General features: G+C 30.5%; 1 protein-coding gene across 1 annotated transcript in view; it reads left to right on the top strand.

Moving 5' to 3' along the window:
- LOC139511735 (polycystin-1-like protein 1) overlaps window positions 1–18,028 on the top strand; it is a gene marked incomplete in the record, with an annotated part of 223,869 nt that overhangs the window by 105,347 nt on the left and 100,494 nt on the right. Inside the window, 8 exon segments of the mRNA XM_071298777.1 lie at window positions 6,225–6,330; window positions 7,224–7,786; window positions 11,194–11,424; window positions 12,042–12,169; window positions 13,793–14,020; window positions 14,459–14,578; window positions 15,075–15,267; window positions 17,017–17,262. Of these exon segments, the coding sequence (XP_071154878.1) occupies window positions 6,225–6,330; window positions 7,224–7,786; window positions 11,194–11,424; window positions 12,042–12,169; window positions 13,793–14,020; window positions 14,459–14,578; window positions 15,075–15,267; window positions 17,017–17,262 (1,815 nt within the window).

The following is an 18,028-nucleotide window of genomic DNA, read 5'->3' as shown; positions in this document are numbered from 1 at the left end:
TGCCAGACATGACTATGATGTCATTTTCTATTTTTATTTGCCAATAACTTTATGTAAATAACTTCATTGGAAATTTGCCAATATAAAATGTTGCTGATGAAGCTTTTTTTCCTTATCTTATCTAAAATGTTTTAGATAATGTATGTTGGAAATTTGCCAGACATGACTATGATGTCATTTTCTATTTTTATTTGCCAATAACTTTATGTAAATAACTTCATTGGAAATTTGCCAATATAAAATGTTGCTGATGAAGTTTTTTTTATTGTTTTATACAATAAACAATGTATATTCACTTTTACTACCAACCAATCTTTACCATTCAGTGATAACAAGCACTTTATTTTACATTTTAATATTTTATGATGTATTTAAAAGAGTAGTTATTGTTGCAAACTCCATTAGAAATTTGAATTGATATCAGTTTTCGAAAAAGGGAAACGGGGATGTGAAAAAAGGGGGGGGGTTAAATTTTTCTCATTTCAGATTTCATAAATAAAAAGAAAATTTCTTCAAACATTTTTTTGAGAGGATTAATATTCAACAGCATAGTGAATTGCTCAAAGGCAAAAAAAACCTTTTAAGTTCATTAGACCACATTTATTCTGTGTCAGAAACCTATGCTGTGTCAACTATTTAATTTTAGATTTAAATAAGAAGAAATCTTTAATTGATTTGTAAAATCTTGACATTTGTTTTGTGTAAAAAAAACCATGTAATGTCAAAAATTTGATCACAATCCAAATTCAGAGCTGTATCACGCTTGAATGTTTTGTCCATACTTGCCCCAACTGTTCAGGGTTCGACCTCTGCGGTCGTATAAAGCTGCACCCTGCGGAGCACCTGGTTGACACTAGTAACTGGCATCAGGCAGAAACATTTATATTAAAATTTATAAAAATTCCTGTTCAACTTTTATGGTTCTATCTGAACTAAATGTGTCAGGGGTGGTTCAAGCCATTTTAAATTGAGGGGTTTCGAAACGCTGGATTAAAAGGGGGGGTAACGAACTATATGTCCCCAGTTAGATGCATTTATCGTCAAAAAGAATTTGGGGGCATAATTTTTCAAGAAGTTATAAAGGTACCAATGGGTAATGACAAACCATAATTTAATGACATAAATGAACCCATGGTCAAATGATTAGACTGAAAAGAAAGCAACAGTTAGCATAACTAAACACAGAAAACTGAATTAAATAACACAAATCTGGGGGATGAACATTGAGGCTTGCTATTCTCCAGGTACCAATATCGTAATTGAAAATTTATTAGTAAATAATGATGTGATGTGCAAAGTCAGATGCATATTTTGTGCCAAAATATGTGTATTTATTATTTTTTATACAAAATTGACATACCCAAATTATCTCAAGTTAGTTGTAAATTTTGCACCGTCATGGTATTATTTTCAATTATCATATTTCAATAATGGTATGGATTCCTTGAAAATATTCATGTTCATGCATTATAAGGGGAATAACATTTAATTAATATAGCTTGTATCATTAGGACCATGTAGATTCATGGTATATAAAGAAGCATTAGTGAAGTGAACTATATCTGTTCTTCAAATCTGCTTTAGGTATTTACATTTTTTCTAGATAATAATGTTTGATGGCTTATAGTCTACCATTAATGCATCCTAATGTCTCAGCATCACAGAAAATAGTTTAGAAATAATTGTGGACTTTGATATTGTGCAGCCCATATATTGGCATTTTTTCATGTAGTATTAAATAATATTTTGTTAACTAGAATTTCTCACAAGAAATATTTACATTAATTACATCCTACTTATCAAATTTATTCATGTGCCTGCTATGTTTTAACATGTTATCGGGCATATAATGATAATATGTTGTAAAACAAAACTTTACTATGATAATAGAGGTATTTTTTATCATTTCTATGAATTATTTATCACATAAAAAGGGCCGTAGTTTATATTACATATGAATTATGTGAACTTTAAATGTGGATGATATAAACTGGAATCATATGCAAATATTATATATATAGGGAAATATCTTTTTTTGTTTCTTCATGTTTTGTATTACATAATATTTTTAAGAATACCATTTTCCTATTATCAAAAGGTTAAAACATAAGGGAAAAAATACCAACATTTGCAATGTGTTAGATGGGAAGCTACATCTTATTTCTTTGAAGCATATCAAGGGCCAGTACTTGGTTTTTACTTTTAACACTCATATATACTATATTAGATAGTTTTTTCCATCATTCTAAAAAATGTCCATTATGCATGACAAAAGAAAATAAGTTTAATGGCATCTATCTGCTCTATGCATTTTTCGTGATTTAAAGTTGTCTTATAAATAGTCCAAAATTGTTTCATCAAAATCCCAACAGAGAGAAAGACATTTTACAAGTCAGCAAAACTTAAAATAATTTTGATGTAGCATGAATTTCCTTCCTGTATTACATAAAATTGAAAAGCTTTTCAAGGTGATTTTGAAGGTAATTAAAACACTGGCATCCTCTGTATAACCAGATGTTACTGTAACTTGATTCAGGAAACCTGCACTTAAAGTTGTTTTTATAAGGGAAACTAATAAAACATGGACCAAATGATGGAATGGAATTAATGTTATTATGAGGCTTTTAAAAAGTTCTAAATGTGATATGACTGACAATTTACAACTATCTTCCAAAGATCAAATGACAAGAATTTCACCAACTAAAGGTCCCCGTACAGCCTTCAACACTGAGGCAAATATTTACTGTTAAGTTAGATATGAAAGGCCTTGTGGGAAAAACATTCCAATCCTGGTATCTATTATGAGTGTATTTTGAATCAATTTAGGAGAAAATCAAACAAATAACAAAATTGGCTCAGCACAACCAACAATGATCAGATTGTTCTGTATGAAAGAAGATTTGTCAAACAACTACATAATAAACCTTTTAATGAGCCAGGATTTTGTTGTGACTTTGTTTTAGAGTATTCCATTTTTGAATGTAAGAAGATTTCGTGTTAGTGTCTTTCATTGAGTAGACACAGGGGATGTGAAAGTTAATATTGTAATAGGTTTCTGATTATATTGGAACATCATAGCCATCATTGTGGTAAGGAAACCTTTCTGTTATAAATTGATTGAATTATAGAAGATGTTGTAATGGTAAAAAAGTTTTAATTTAATGAAACACAAAGTATTATTTAAATTCAGATATCCCTGTCTTTTCTTTCTGCAAGAAATTGATCTGTCCCCTGAAGTCATGGTACATTCACTTTGAAATATTTGCATAGTTTGCATTTTGCTCAGGTTAGACATATCTTTTTGTCAACTGTTTATTAATTAATTGATATACAAAAAAAATGAAACTATTTTTATTTTTTTAATTCAAATCTGTTTATTCTCTATAAATGTATTTAGTGGTTAACTTTCACATTTGAAATGAAGTTTTGAATCTCAGGTATAGAGGAAAAAGAGAAGTCATTGGTGGTACAGTTTGGTTTTCAGGTTACAATGGAGAATGAAAATTGTGTAAAAAATGTTTTTTGTTGCTAAAATGTTATCTTGTTTTAATGACATCACAAGAACAATGTTCCACCTTTGATGAATTATACTTCAAATAATTCAAGTATGATAAAAAACACTGTGCCCTGATTTAATTAATCTTGATAACCTCCCTTGATAAGAGCTTTATGAAATAAACAGTCTAATAGTTAAAGCCCAAAATTAAACCCTTTTAAAACAAAATTTGACATTTCAAGTACAATGTTTATGTCTCCGCCTTGTTTAATATCATGTTTTACCATTCAAAACTCATGTAAATCTTTGTAAAATAACCTAAATCATAAAATATCCATGATATAAGAAATTTTGTTTAGGTCAACACTTTATAAAAATGCTATAAACTGATAAACATCATTGAAAGTTTGAAATATAAAAACCTTGATCCTTGTATGACAAATTAAAGATTTCTTGATCATGACATTAATTGTTTGTCAGTTGAAAAGACATTAACTATAGTTTTTTGTATCAACTGAAGAAAAGTACTTAAAGTTACCCTATATTGGCAGAGTTTGTTTTATTGAAATAACTTACATGGGTTTAATTAGCCAATAGTCTACATGAAAAAATAGGGTATTTATACAGAATATCTTTCGCATTACATCGAACAAAGGTTATCTCTCTTATACAAGTGTTCACTCCCATTACAAAAAACCTGTGTATCTGAACTTGCTTATAGCCAGGTCCTATAGTCTTTGGTTGATACATGTCTTATTGTAAATTATACTACATCTCCCTATTTTAATAATTGACTTATTTTAGATAAAATTGAGAAAGAAAATGGGGAATGGGTTAAAGAGACAACAACTCACCCAAAGAGCAAACAACAGGTGAAGGCCACCAATTAGAGCCAACTTTGCAAAATAATATGACCCCAAATGTTTTGTCAATCTGCATAATATTCTTTACCAAAGTGAAGTATTACCCTCTCAGTTGTCTCCTTATATCATTTATTCTCTAGTTTGTCTGTAGAAACCACACCATAAATATAAAAGTGCATTAAAATATATAATATGCTAACTTTTAATGCTAAATTTAGATTATTGTTCATGAGAAGGATATATTTAGCATAAACTGAATGAATTATTCATATCCAGTTGTGTTTTGAGTTTGATTATAACTATTTTAATTATAGGAAATTACATTTTGGCATGTAATTTTAGTTATAAATAAAACCAGTTTATTCATAAAGGACTCTTGTCAATATAATCACATGGAATCTTACTGTGGGTACATTAATTCATAATAAGGTTGGCTTTGTTTTTAGTTAGGATTTTGATACCCTACAAAAAAAATATGAGCAATTTACCATTAAAAAGTCCATTTGAACAAAGTCTCATATTCACATCCCCCCCCCCCCAAAGTTCTAATGAAACTGAAAATCAAACTATTGGATAATGGATGGCAAGAATATAATAACTTCTACTCCTTTTGTTTCTTAGGGGGCCGATTTTTTAATCAGTCGATCTGTTTAAGTCTGTTTGAAAAAGAAATAAATTCAAAATTCAACATGGAAGCTTTTTTATGCTGATAAGTAATGTTAAATGGGAAAGCTTTTTCTATGAGTAAGTAAAATTACGACATTATTTTATTTGACTTAATGCTACATAACAACGAGTAAGAAATAATTTTGCAGTGTAAGAAATATTGACCCACATGAGACTAATCTTCGCGACTTTCAGGAGTAGAAAAATAATGCCAATATAAATCGTAGGGAACATGTAAAACTTGGATCTTTCATTATTTCAGGTCAATTTGAAAATTGTGAAATTAAAATGCCACAATATGGGCTTACTGTAAGGACCTAACATGAAATGGGCTATAAAAGACTTAAAGCAAAATAAAAGTTTCAAAGAAAATAAAATGGTTTACATGCTTGGCTTTTGATTGTTTGTTTTGAACATTTCTGCAGCGCTCCAGACTCAATACGTTTGAAAAGTTTTGTATTCTTTAACATAAAAAAAGGAAGTGGCAATTGAAGTATAATCATCAAACTGTGGAAAACTGCTGCAAGAAATGGGGGGAAAATCCTAACTTGGCTTTAAATGATACAGCTTGTGTTAATTTAATCAAATAAAAATAAAAATGACATAACTGGATTTTCATCTCTCAGGAAAGTACTTGAAAGTTTAAGTTTTAAAATATTTGATTGACATAATTAATGAGCACTTAAAAACAGTCATAGGATTTTATTAATTGACCTAAGATAAACAAATGATTGGAGCATGACATTATCTTGTGATATGATATTTGTATACTTATATATATAAGAATGTCCTTTCATACATTCATTCTACGCACACTTTGTTTATGAACACTCTTGTAATGGTTGTGAAGAAGGAAAAAATTTGGTGGGATTTTTTTGTTATTGTTGACAAGTTTAATACCTGATTGTGTCAACACTGAGTAATTTCCAGGAAATATTGTTTATCTAAGTGTAGTTTTGAAAAATTTCCTTTTCTACGATAACTCCATGTTTATAAATTGTGCAGAAAACTGAAGTTGGGTATGTTAGACTTATAAGTATTTTCGTTGTTTTTTACTTCCTTTATATAATTGTTTTCAGCAGAAATATCCATTTTCAGGCAATTTCCACAAAAAATAGGCTTTCTGCAATTATTAGTAATGAGATATGTCAAATATTTTTAGGAAATACTAATGTAGATTTTGTTTGGTATCATTTCAGGTTAGGAAGACATCATATATGGGATGCTTCAACAGAATTTGGAACAAACATGATATACATGTGGGATTTTGGTGGACAAGATGTCAAATATACAACCCACAACAAGGTAGGACAAATTTTATTTTGTGTATCAAATTAATAAAGAAAATATCTTTTAAACTTAAATAAGCTTGCTGTTCCATGTGAGGTAAGGCTCTATGTTGAAGGTCGTACTTTAACCTTTTAATTGGTTACTTTTAGAAATTTTGACTTCGATGCAGAGTTGTCTCAATGGCACTTATACCACATCTTTTTATATCTTATCAAACACATGTTTTTTCTTTATGAATGAAATATAAGAGGCCATCATACAATTATTATATTAACTGCATTTCAAAAATGCATTTATTATAATTAAACTTAATAGTAAAATATAGAATATTTAACTAATGTTGTTTAGAAACTTGTATATGTTATATTGAAGTATAAAATATGTTTCAATATATTAATAATTTGAACTTGTGACATAATTTTAAGACATACAACCTAACATGAGATAAATGATAAAAAGTGTAATATTATCCTTATTAGAATTTTGTTTTAAAACACTATAAAAACAGATCATTATTTTCGATTAATTACTCTCATTATTAATGTTTATCTTCCTTTACATGGATGAAAATCATAATTTCACTTTATCTCTTCCTGTTTGTCACTGATACTTTTCTTAATTTCTTGGAACGAGATTGATATTGAATTTCAAAAACTAAGCTTTAGATATGTTTGTTTTAAGATAAGAATTGGTTTTGTAGTGCTTGTGAATTTTTTTATTTTATCCTTCTTAAGTGGACTTTTTCAGCTATCAGCTGAAGGATGCCACCACGTGTGAGATTCTCTTACTGCATTGAAGACCTATGATGGTGGCCTTGAGCATTGACACCTTCCACATTTTCGTTCTCAATTCTATTTTAATTTATTTCTCCGTTTTTGTTCAATACTGGTGTGTTTCTTTCATTACAGTTTTCCAGAGGATTTGATATACCTGGTACACATTTACTTAAAGTAACTGCATTAAACGACATAAGTCAGCAGTCTTCTAATCTGACCGTTGTTGTCCAGTATCCAATTGTACAGGTCAAGTTAGCTGCTTCTCCTGTTATCCTTGGAGAACCAACGGTCATCAATGTAAAGGTAAATGGTGGCAGGAGTTTTTTAATCCATATTAATTTTGGCGATGGTCAGTCAGAAACATTATCATCAGAAAATGAGACTTTAAAGATAACAACAGAACATCCACCAGAAAGGGGCTTGCCGAGATATTTGGTATCTATTCATCATATCTACAAGTCAATTGGCGACTATGAGATTACAGCCAATATCTCCAATCTGGTATCGTTCAAAGAACAGACAACTCTATGTACAATACACGAACCAATTATTATAACCAGCGTTACAACAGATTCTCCTACAGTGTTCCCTGTCCCAGGACAAGTCAATGTCACAGCAATGATAGCCTCTGGAAAAGACTTGACATTCAAATGGGAATTCATGGACCAAGATTACAGCATTGTTTCTAAAGTCAGGTATGCAGACAATTTTTGTAACGGTAACTTCTGACACAGGTCATTTTAAAATAAATAATGAAATGATTAAATGATTAATAGAAAAACATCACCAGGAGTGTTCAGGATTATAGTTTCACTTTAACAGCTCTTTTCTTTGATGACCTACATCTTCATGGCATAATTATAGTATTCAATCATCTTAGATTTTAAATGAATCCTATAGATGCAAAAACGTCAAGTACATAATACGAATGGCAAAAAAATTAAAAAAAAACATTTGTAGATGACAATAGTATCCTTTTCAAGATTAACTCTTTTTAGAACGAATCCTTACTAAGATTAAAGAACACTTATAAGGACAGTAGTTTTTAAACCCCAAAATATAGGTTCCTGATGTTTTTTGTCTCATCTCAGTGTTAAATTACTTCTCAGTTCTTCGTTATTACGGCTAAGGAAAATATATAATTTTGCCTTGAATATAATGCAGAATGCACATAGTGTCTACACATAGTGTCTACACATAGTGTCTTCACATCAACCAATCAGGATTAGGCATACAATTAAGGTGTTTTCCTTGATGTTCAGTGGTTTTATTTGTAACCTTTAGGCTCCTACAAAACCTCCAGTTTATTTTGCTGAATGAACATTGACCTTTTGACCTTATAAAAGTTTTGTATAAGTATGTGTCATTAACTGTCAAGTGATGCTTGGATATTTCCTAAGTAGCTTTTCCTACTTTAATCACGAAATTTGTATTGATGGTTTAAGTTTTCAAAAAACTTTTAATATCTTGTATAAAAAAAATGATATTTTATGAAATCACTGGATTTAACTTAATAAGAATTCAAAAAGTGCTTTTACTAAATTATTTATCATAATTATTATGTGTACAAATTTTCATTTTGATTTTATTTTTAGTTTAGATTTTCAACTCTTGACTTTTGATTTGATCTACCATTATTAACTTTAATATCTGAATTCGCTGGTCACCAAACACAGATCCTATCCTCTTTAAAAAAATCTCTTTTCTCTTTAACTACATTAATCATATCTTGGAATTCTTTGTAGGCTGTATATTTAGTTCTATGCAAGGAAAAATTCTGTGACACACTTACTGTGATGCTTTGCAAGAGAAAAAGATTCTTTGTAATTTAGATTTGTGAACAACAGTCTTTTTGATCGTCCCTAGTTCTATATAAAGAAATCTTTTGATTTTTTTGTCTGTTTCTAAATGAATCTATTTTGATGGTTATTGTTCCGTAAGAAAACAAGCTAATAACATATGATTTCATTTATGGTAGGGAGAAAATAGCCTTTATGGTTTGGATTGATAGCCATATCAATGTCCGTGTTTCTAAGTGATACTGGGTAATTGATGGAAAATTTCATTATCAGGGTCTTAATTGAGTTTAGTAGACAAGATTTTTATAGAAAAGAGTGTCAGTTTCCGCTAAGTACTGGTCTAATGGAGCCAATTCATGAATTGTATTGACAAAATTATGTTGGCTTTTTAAGAAAGGCTGAATACTATAGAGTTAAGTATTTCTATCAGATGGTTTAAAATGGAAATGAAAGTCAGGATATGAGTGATTGGATGCTTTTAACAGACTATAATCAGAGGCAGTTCATGATTTAAAGGAATGAAGCTAGCTGTGTTTGTGGCATGTTTCATATGGACTAAGTATAGGAATTATTTGTACTATTAAACTCCATCCCTTTATAATTTTGTCAGTCAATGTTAAACATTTTTGTTTTGGTTCCATAGACATGCAGTTTAAGCTGTCAAAGGGAAGGTCTGGTGTGGAAAAAGATTTTAAGGGGTCTAAATGTTTAAATTGCACTTTCTGTTTATTGTTACCCCTTGGTACACCCGAAAAGGGAATAACTTTGAAAATGATATCAAAACTTCTGGTAGACTACAATTTTAAATAATAAAAAAAAACCCAACATTTTCTTTACAAGCAACTTTTACTATAGCACTTGTACAGGTCAAAGACCAAATTGTAGAAATTTATACAAAACAATAAAATCTCAAACATTTTCATCTTTAAGTGCTTTTAAATTCAGAGACAATGGGATCTAAACGATGATTTCCTTTTATATATCTGGTAGTATTTGATTCGTTTTCTCACCTCATTCAATTTCACATGGAATAAAGAGAATAAAGAGTATAAAAGTGATATATTTTCCTTGTATTAAAGTGGTATATTTTCCTTGTATAAAAGTGGCATATTTTCCTTAAGTGAATGTCACATCTACTTGTTATTTGTCCTATCGGCACCGCATTCTGTTTTTGGTTTTGTTAATTGAGGAAAAATTAAACATGAGAAGAAACAATTAATAATGTTGTTATATAATATCAAATGACAAAATTCAGTTTGTTATTGATTAACATTTCATTTTGTTAATTGAAAATGACAGTTTTTGGCCAATATTGTCACAGTAAGCACACTGTTGAAAGGTCTACTATCAGGAGACAAACAGCTAGATGTAAAGTCAATGACAGCATAGAAAATAATTGTTGATGATTAATTTGTGATTAATGAATCATGAAATGGAAAGATAAAGCTGTGCTCCAACTTAATGAAAATTAGACGGGACATATTTCCTACGGTTAATGGTGAGGACAAGTTGTGATTTGTTTTGGTCTCTGTACACTTTGGCTCCATCCTCTTAATGAAATTTATACACAGCGTTTTACAGTAGTAAATGGAAAGCTAATGCACATATTAATCAGGATCACTTCGAAATGTAATTCCAAAAAAAATTGAATCCAGTCTAATTCGTTTTCATGTAAAGTTTTGTTACCGGAACAGTCTCGAGAGAATTCTTGGAAATTGAAATCTCGGTGAGATATACAGTTCGGATATGTTATTTTTTTGTAAATTTTAATTATTTGTCAGCTTTTTGTCTCCCTGTGTTGTTGTGTGTGTTGGTAATGATTGATCTTGTGTGGGAGGTGAAAAATACGAGGTGTAGATTGCTTTACTTTAATATTTTATGAAAAAAATAATTCTATGGGAAAATATTTTCAACCATTTTATAAAGATAAAGAAGAATATATAAAATAGAATATTAAAAACTTGATAAAGAAATTGCTAATATTTGACTCCATAGAAATCAGACAAAGTGCAGTATTATAGTATAAATGTTGTAATATATTGTATTTGTCCTGTTCTGTCATATTTCAAGCCAGTAGTCTTTATTATTACTTTTGTGAGGCACAATGCACCTCCTAATGTTTATTTGAATTAATGGTGATGTGGAGATTATGAATGTGTGGTAGCAACCTAACAATACTAAAAGTAAAATGAGACCTATAGTTATTCTTCCTGAAGTAATAGTTACATTTTGAACACAATATCAAGGGTTTTCGGTGAAATATACAAAAGAGATAATTTGAAATCAATTTGTATCTTTTATAGCACAAGCAATACAATCACACATTATTTTGAATATTCTGGTGATTATGAAGTCACAGTCAAGGTCATCAACCATCTATATAAAGAACCAGTTGTTGCTAAGCTACCAGATAAGTTCAAGGCTGTGGATGAAATAAGTGGTCTGAAGATAATCGAAGCTCATAGTTGGAAGAAAACACTTCTGAAGGGAAGAAAACCGGACTGGTCAACAGAAAAGATTGTATTCAAAGCTTTGTAAGACATTATAAATCTGTTTAAAAATATAAAAACAAAAATAGATGTAAGGTAAATACTACGGGGAAATATCAAGTAACACAAAGAAATAAAAATGATTTAGTGAACTATCACTTGTAGGTCATTTGAATTAAGCATTATGGTGCACCATTGTTTGTATGAAAAATTGGTGTGGTTAGAAATCTTAATGGACTTTATCATGTTTATTGTTGTTTAAGATATACATTACAAGGATATTTGACTTGTAAGTACTCTCATGCCTACATTTATTTTAGATTTTTCATAAATTTTAATGGCTGGCTTAAATTGGCAATATTTCACTCAATTTCAAAGTAGGTGCTGTTAAAATATTATGACAAAATTATGGCTGCTGGAAATATGAATTATGTGGAAAAGTGTTTTGAAAATTGTCTGGTTCATAGCGATGTTAAAATACCAGAAACACACCTCTCATTTTGAAATTCAATAGTCTTAAAAAGAAAATCTAAAGTATCCTACTGGATAAAGAGGAAGGTTTAATTCTATGTTACAAGATCATATGAAGTTGATTCAAATAAAAATATTAACGGTTTCTTTGTAAATTTATATTGATGATTTTTTTTTTTAATTATTTTCAGGTGTGAGGAAGGATCTCATGTGACGTTCATTATCCATTTTGGAGATGGCCAATCAAAAACAGTAGAAGGAAAGATGAATTATTTATTATTTCTAGTTACTGGAGAAGCTTATCATCAGTATACAAAAGGTACTTGTAATACTGTAACAGTCTTTAAATCTTCATAAAGTCATAAAGTTACAATTTTTAATTCTGCTTGTAGACAATGTGTCATATAGTATGTTCCATTAGAACTGACTATAATTTATAAATAGTGCAAGTTTATTTTATTACTTAATATAAAACAAATGCTTGTATTCAGTGTTTAAGCTATGACTCCAGTTAATGTCTTGTATTGTGAATATACATGTAGCATTTGTCATAAAAAAATGAAAAATGAAGGTAAAGTTCAAGATTGTTCATTTTCATTTCTGCGCCCAAGAGTTTTGGTTTTTGTCGAGCCTGCAACTTTTGTTGCAGAAAGCTCGACATAGGGATAGTGATCCGGCGGCGGCTACGGCGGCGGCGTTAGCTAACTTTTTAAAAGCTTTATATTTTAGAGGGTGGAAGACCTGGATGCTTCATACTTTGTATATAGATGCCTCATGTTACGAAGTTTCCGTCAGTCACATGTCAAATGTCCTTGACCTCATTTTCATGGTTCAGTGACCTCTTGAAAAAAAAATTCAGATTTTTTGTAATGTTGAATTCTCTCTTATTATAAGTAATAGGATAATTATATTTGGTATGTGCATACCTTGCAAGGTCCTCATGCCCGTCAGACAGTTTTCACTTGACCTCGACCTCATTTCATGGATCAGTGAACAAGGTTAAGTTTTGGTGGTCAAGTCCATATCTCAGATACTATAAGCAATAGGTCTAGTATATTCGGTGTATGGAAGGACTGTAAGGTGTACATGTCCAACTGGCAGGTGTCATCTGACCTTGACCTCATTTTCATGGTTCAGTGGTTATAGTTAAGTTTTTGTGTTTTGGTCTGTTTTTCTCATACTTTATGCAATAGATCTACTATATTTGTTGTATGGAATGATTGTAAGATGTACATGTCTAGCGGGTAGATGTCATCTGACCTTGACCTTATTTTCATGGTTGAGTGGTCAAAGTTAAGTTTTTGAGTTTTGGTCTTTTTATCTAATACTATATGCCATAGGTCAACTATATTTGGTGTATGGAAATATTTTATGATCTTTATGTCAGTCCCGCAGGTTTTATTTGACCTCGACCTCATTTTCACGGTTCATTGCTCAGTGTTAAGTTTTTGTGTTTTGGTCTATTTTTCTTAAACTATAAGTAATAGGTCAACTATATTTGTTGTATGGAAGCATTGTTAGCTGTACATGTCTGCCTGGCATGGTTCATCTGACCTTGACCTCATTTTCATGGTTCATTGGTCTTTGTTTAGTTATCTTGGTTAATGCTAAGTTTATTTGACAGTTTTTAATAAAGCTTTATACTTAGGACTATCAACATAATATCAATAATTAGTAAAGAAGGCGAGACATTTCAGCGTGTGCACTCTTGTTTATATATTAGGAAATGTCAATTTTTGTCGTTTTTTGCAATAACTTATGAACAACTGTTTAATAATGCTCTTTAAAATTTAAATATGCTGTTACTGATGACAAAATGGTGGTCAAGTTAGAAAGTGATGAAAACCATAAATATTAAAGCTGGGTCATTTGAGCATTTTGATTATATTCCTTGACAAAATATATGTACTGTTAAATAAGTATTATTTGCTTTTTGTTTCAGAGGGAGTTTATCCAGTGTATGTAACAGCTATCAATCCATTGGGAAATACTACATCCTATTTGAAAGAGCCATTTCACGTCCAGAGACCCCCTGCAACACCTAAGTTGAGAGAAAATTATTATATACAATATGGTCAGAATTTCACATTCAAAGTAGAACAAATTGATGATGAAAATATCACATTTGATTGGAAATTTGGTGACCAAACTGATGTCGTCAATAGCAACAGTAAGTTAATGTATAATCAAAAAGTACAGTGTAAGGGCAAAAGGGGAAAAAATAATGATGATCAGGTCCTTCTTTTTCTGAAACCTGCATATAAAAAGAAAATGTAAATTAAACTGAACAAGTCTTGCTTGCTAAAGTATTGGTTTGAAAGATAAAATATAAACTAGTCTACCTTACATACAGGGATCATATGACAATAAGAAATTGGGTGTACTGTTTGAACCACAGTACAGTATGGATTTTGATATGTAAATGGAAAAAATAGTCATAAAGAATTAAAATTAATGGAAAAGAATGCAATTTAAGGTACATTATTAATGACTTGATATTATTTAATCATATCTTTGGGTTATCATTATTGCAGACACAATATATAATTTCCTCCTGCTAGATTTTTATACAAACTATTTTATATAAAGTATGAAAATTAAATTGCAGGTTCTGAAATCAGTCATTTGTATCAGAACGCTGGAATGTATAATTTAGCTGTCATAGCTAATGATAGAGGAATAAAGAATACTGCAAGTGCTAAAGTCTATGTGCAACAAAAAATACAAGGTAACAAAACTCTAGTGTTAATTTGATCTATTGAAAATTGTATGAAATTTGTCTACCTGCCGAAATGATATGCTTTCTATGAAATTAACAACAATAACAATAATCCGTTATAATATGGTCATTTGATGACAAATCTGTTAAATGTAAGCTTGTAGTTATCTAAATACAAATTGTTACCAATTAGGAGAACACAAGTAATAACTGTGTCGACATTTATTTTCATGGGTGCCAATTTTCATAGATAAAGGAGAACTTGAATGTCTGTGGATATTTAATTTTGTGGCTTAACCGAGGTCTACATACAAGCCTATAGAAAATTTGTTATTCGTTAAACAATTTCCCTGGTTCACCAGTGTACCCTCGAAATCAATAAAAATTGATTTCCAACGAATAATAATGACTACAGTAGTGCCTCTGTATCTTACAATGATTGCCAGTTTATTGTAAAACATCAGAAAACATCAATTTCTACATAAAACATCTTAATTCTTTTCAGGAGTAACATTAAATATAACCTCCAGTTTAAAAGATGGATCAGAAGGTGTAACTCTGTCTGCACATGCCTTTCCAAAATATAATGGTTTGGTGAAATACTATAAGTGGAGATTCAATGGCTGGCAGCATGGAAGTTTGAAATCCTCTCAAGTCACCACTGTTCCTATCATACAACACACAGATTTTACAGAGAGGTATTGTTTTTGCTTTATAGTAAAACAAATGGTACTTTTTATACGGGGTTCATATAATAGTATGATGTTGTTGTCATCTGTGTTGTCCAAAGACACATTGGTTTCCGGACAATTACTTTAGTTTAAGTGAATCAATCTCTATTAAATTTAATAAGAAGGTTCAATACCAGAAAAGGAAGGCCGGGATTGATTTTGGAGATGATGGTCCCAACCATTTTGGAATAAGGGGCCCAAAACAAGCATTTTACTACTTTCAGGATATCATCTTGTGTATAAGTATTTTAATTGCTCTGAAATTGTACCACAATGTTTTATACCACAGGTATAAGGTTTGAATTGATTTTGGGGGTTATGGTTCCAACAGTGTAGGAATTTGGGGCCAAAAAAGGGTCCCAAATAAGCCTTTTAGTAGTTTCCAGTCAATAACTCAATATAAAAAAGGAAGGTTGGGATTGATTCTGGGTATGATGGTCCCAACCGTTTTAGAAAAGGGGCCCAAAACAAGCATTTTTCTACTTTCAGGATATCAACTTGTGTACAAGTATTTCAATTGCTCTGAAATTGTACCACATTGTTTTATACCCCAGGTAAAAGGTTTGGATTGGTTTTTGGGGTTATGGTCTAATGGTATAGGAATTTGGGGCCAAAAAAGGGGTCTAAATAAATATTTTTGTAGTTTCCAGTCAATAACTTGCGTTTAAGTGTATAAACCTCTCTGAAATTATACCACAAGTTTCCATACTTCAAAGGGATGGTTATGGGGGGTTATGGCTCAAATCAGTAAGCAAATAGGGGCAAAAAAGGGGGAAACAAGGGGTTTTCTGGTTAAAGGACAATTTAAGCAGTGTAAGGGAGGTAAGCCAATTTCATTTAAAGAAAACTGTTATATATAATTATATATATATATAGAGTCTATAAGAATCTACTAACCAGTAAACTTAATAGGTATTGGATCATCAAAATTGACAATACTACACAAACAGGAAAAATTATATGAGTCTGAAAGAATATATATATATATATATATGTTTAATTACCTCCAATACACTGCTTGAAAATTATGAATTAAGAAATGGTGATTGTCTTGAGAGGATTAGCTGTAAATTTATATTTAGACATGTTAGAAGTTACTATTAATTAACTTTAACTTTGACTTTATGTCATTTTATATTTTGATATTTTATATTAAAATGAGTAGGTATTTTTGCAAACACTTTTACAGGGGATTAATATTAAACAGCATAATGTATTGCTCAAAAGCAAAAAAAAAAATTAGGTTCATTAAACCACATTCATTCTGTCTCAGAAAAATATGCTGTGTCAACTATTTAATCACAATCCATATTCAGAGCTGTATCAAGCTTGAATGTTTTGTCCATACTTGCCCCAACTATTCAGGGTCCAACCTCTGTGGTCATATAAAGCTGCAACCCTGCGAAGCATCTGGTTTAACTTTTGTGTGCATTTATTATTGTTAATTCAAAAAAGAAGAGATAAAAATGCTAGGTTAATTTTGAAAGAGAAGCCTACAGATATCTGTACTGAATATCAAAATGCGTTCTTAGCATTGGTATACTCTCAAAGTCAAATTATTTGTATTGATAGGAACCTTGCAATAATTTCTGAATTTACAGGAGCAATTTGATGATGTTTAAGATTATTTTTTTTATGATGCAATTTAAAATTATATGTTATTTATAATTCACAATTTATTGCTGCAGTAGTTTTCATTTTGTTTATTCATTGTAGGTACACAGTCACAGTTTCTGCTTTTAATAACGTCAGTGATGCTACGTCATCTGCTATTATTTTACCAATCCAAATAAAAAAGTTGAAAATTTTGATGGAGGGTGACCCATTAATCAACAGAACTCTAAAATTCAAGATAACTACCTATGGTGGATCTGATATTTCACTGAGATGGAATTTTGGAGATGGTTCACCAGTAATTCGTGTGAATGATAGTAGCCTCTTTGTAGAACACATTTTTATCAAGTAAGTAACATTGTGACCATTTTTCCCCCCGCTATGTTGATTAGTGGTGACCATTATTGATTGATTTCCTGTGATTGGCTAAAATGACCAAGTAGTTTGGGTTTTTTAAGATGAATTGATAATTGAAAAAAAGGAAAAAATTGCTATAGTTAAAAACTAACTGATTGTATTTTGATCAGAAATTTAAAGTGGCAAAAATGTATTCCCTTTACTATAAACCAGGAAATATTCAATCAACGTATTTACAATTTTGGTCTTTAGCTGTATTTTTTTCTCCAAATGACCTTATATCACCTCCTAATAACCTTTTGACGTCAAGCAACAATCACTTTTCAGTTGTGACTTCAAATGTTTTGAATTATGATGTCAAAGTTTACGGGAACCTGTGTGATTTTATGTAATGGCGGACAAATTTGCATACAAGTGTAAATACGTCTATTCTGCCATAGTAATATTTATCTTAAGAATTGAACTGTGGTGAATTTAGGATGCATCGAGTGAACCAACACCTTCTAACGGTACTGTGTTGAATTTAGTACATTTTTGTTTCCTTCTATATCAAAAAATATTTGAACTCAAAATCAAAATGATAGTACTGTAGACCAGAATTCAATTCCAGGAAAATGAGATGACATAAACAAGAATTGTGTGTATACAATATCAGTTTATAAGATTTGAGGATCTAACGTGACAAAGCCTATTAATAGACACTAATAAGACAGGACACTTGCATCTGAAAAAAATCACACTGTAAAAGGTTTATAAC

This window comes from Mytilus edulis, chromosome 2 (assembly GCF_963676685.1).
Source record: "Mytilus edulis chromosome 2, xbMytEdul2.2, whole genome shotgun sequence".
Taxonomy (NCBI): Eukaryota; Metazoa; Mollusca; class Bivalvia; order Mytilida; family Mytilidae; genus Mytilus; species Mytilus edulis.
This window is presented reverse-complemented; position numbering and strand designations above follow the sequence as displayed.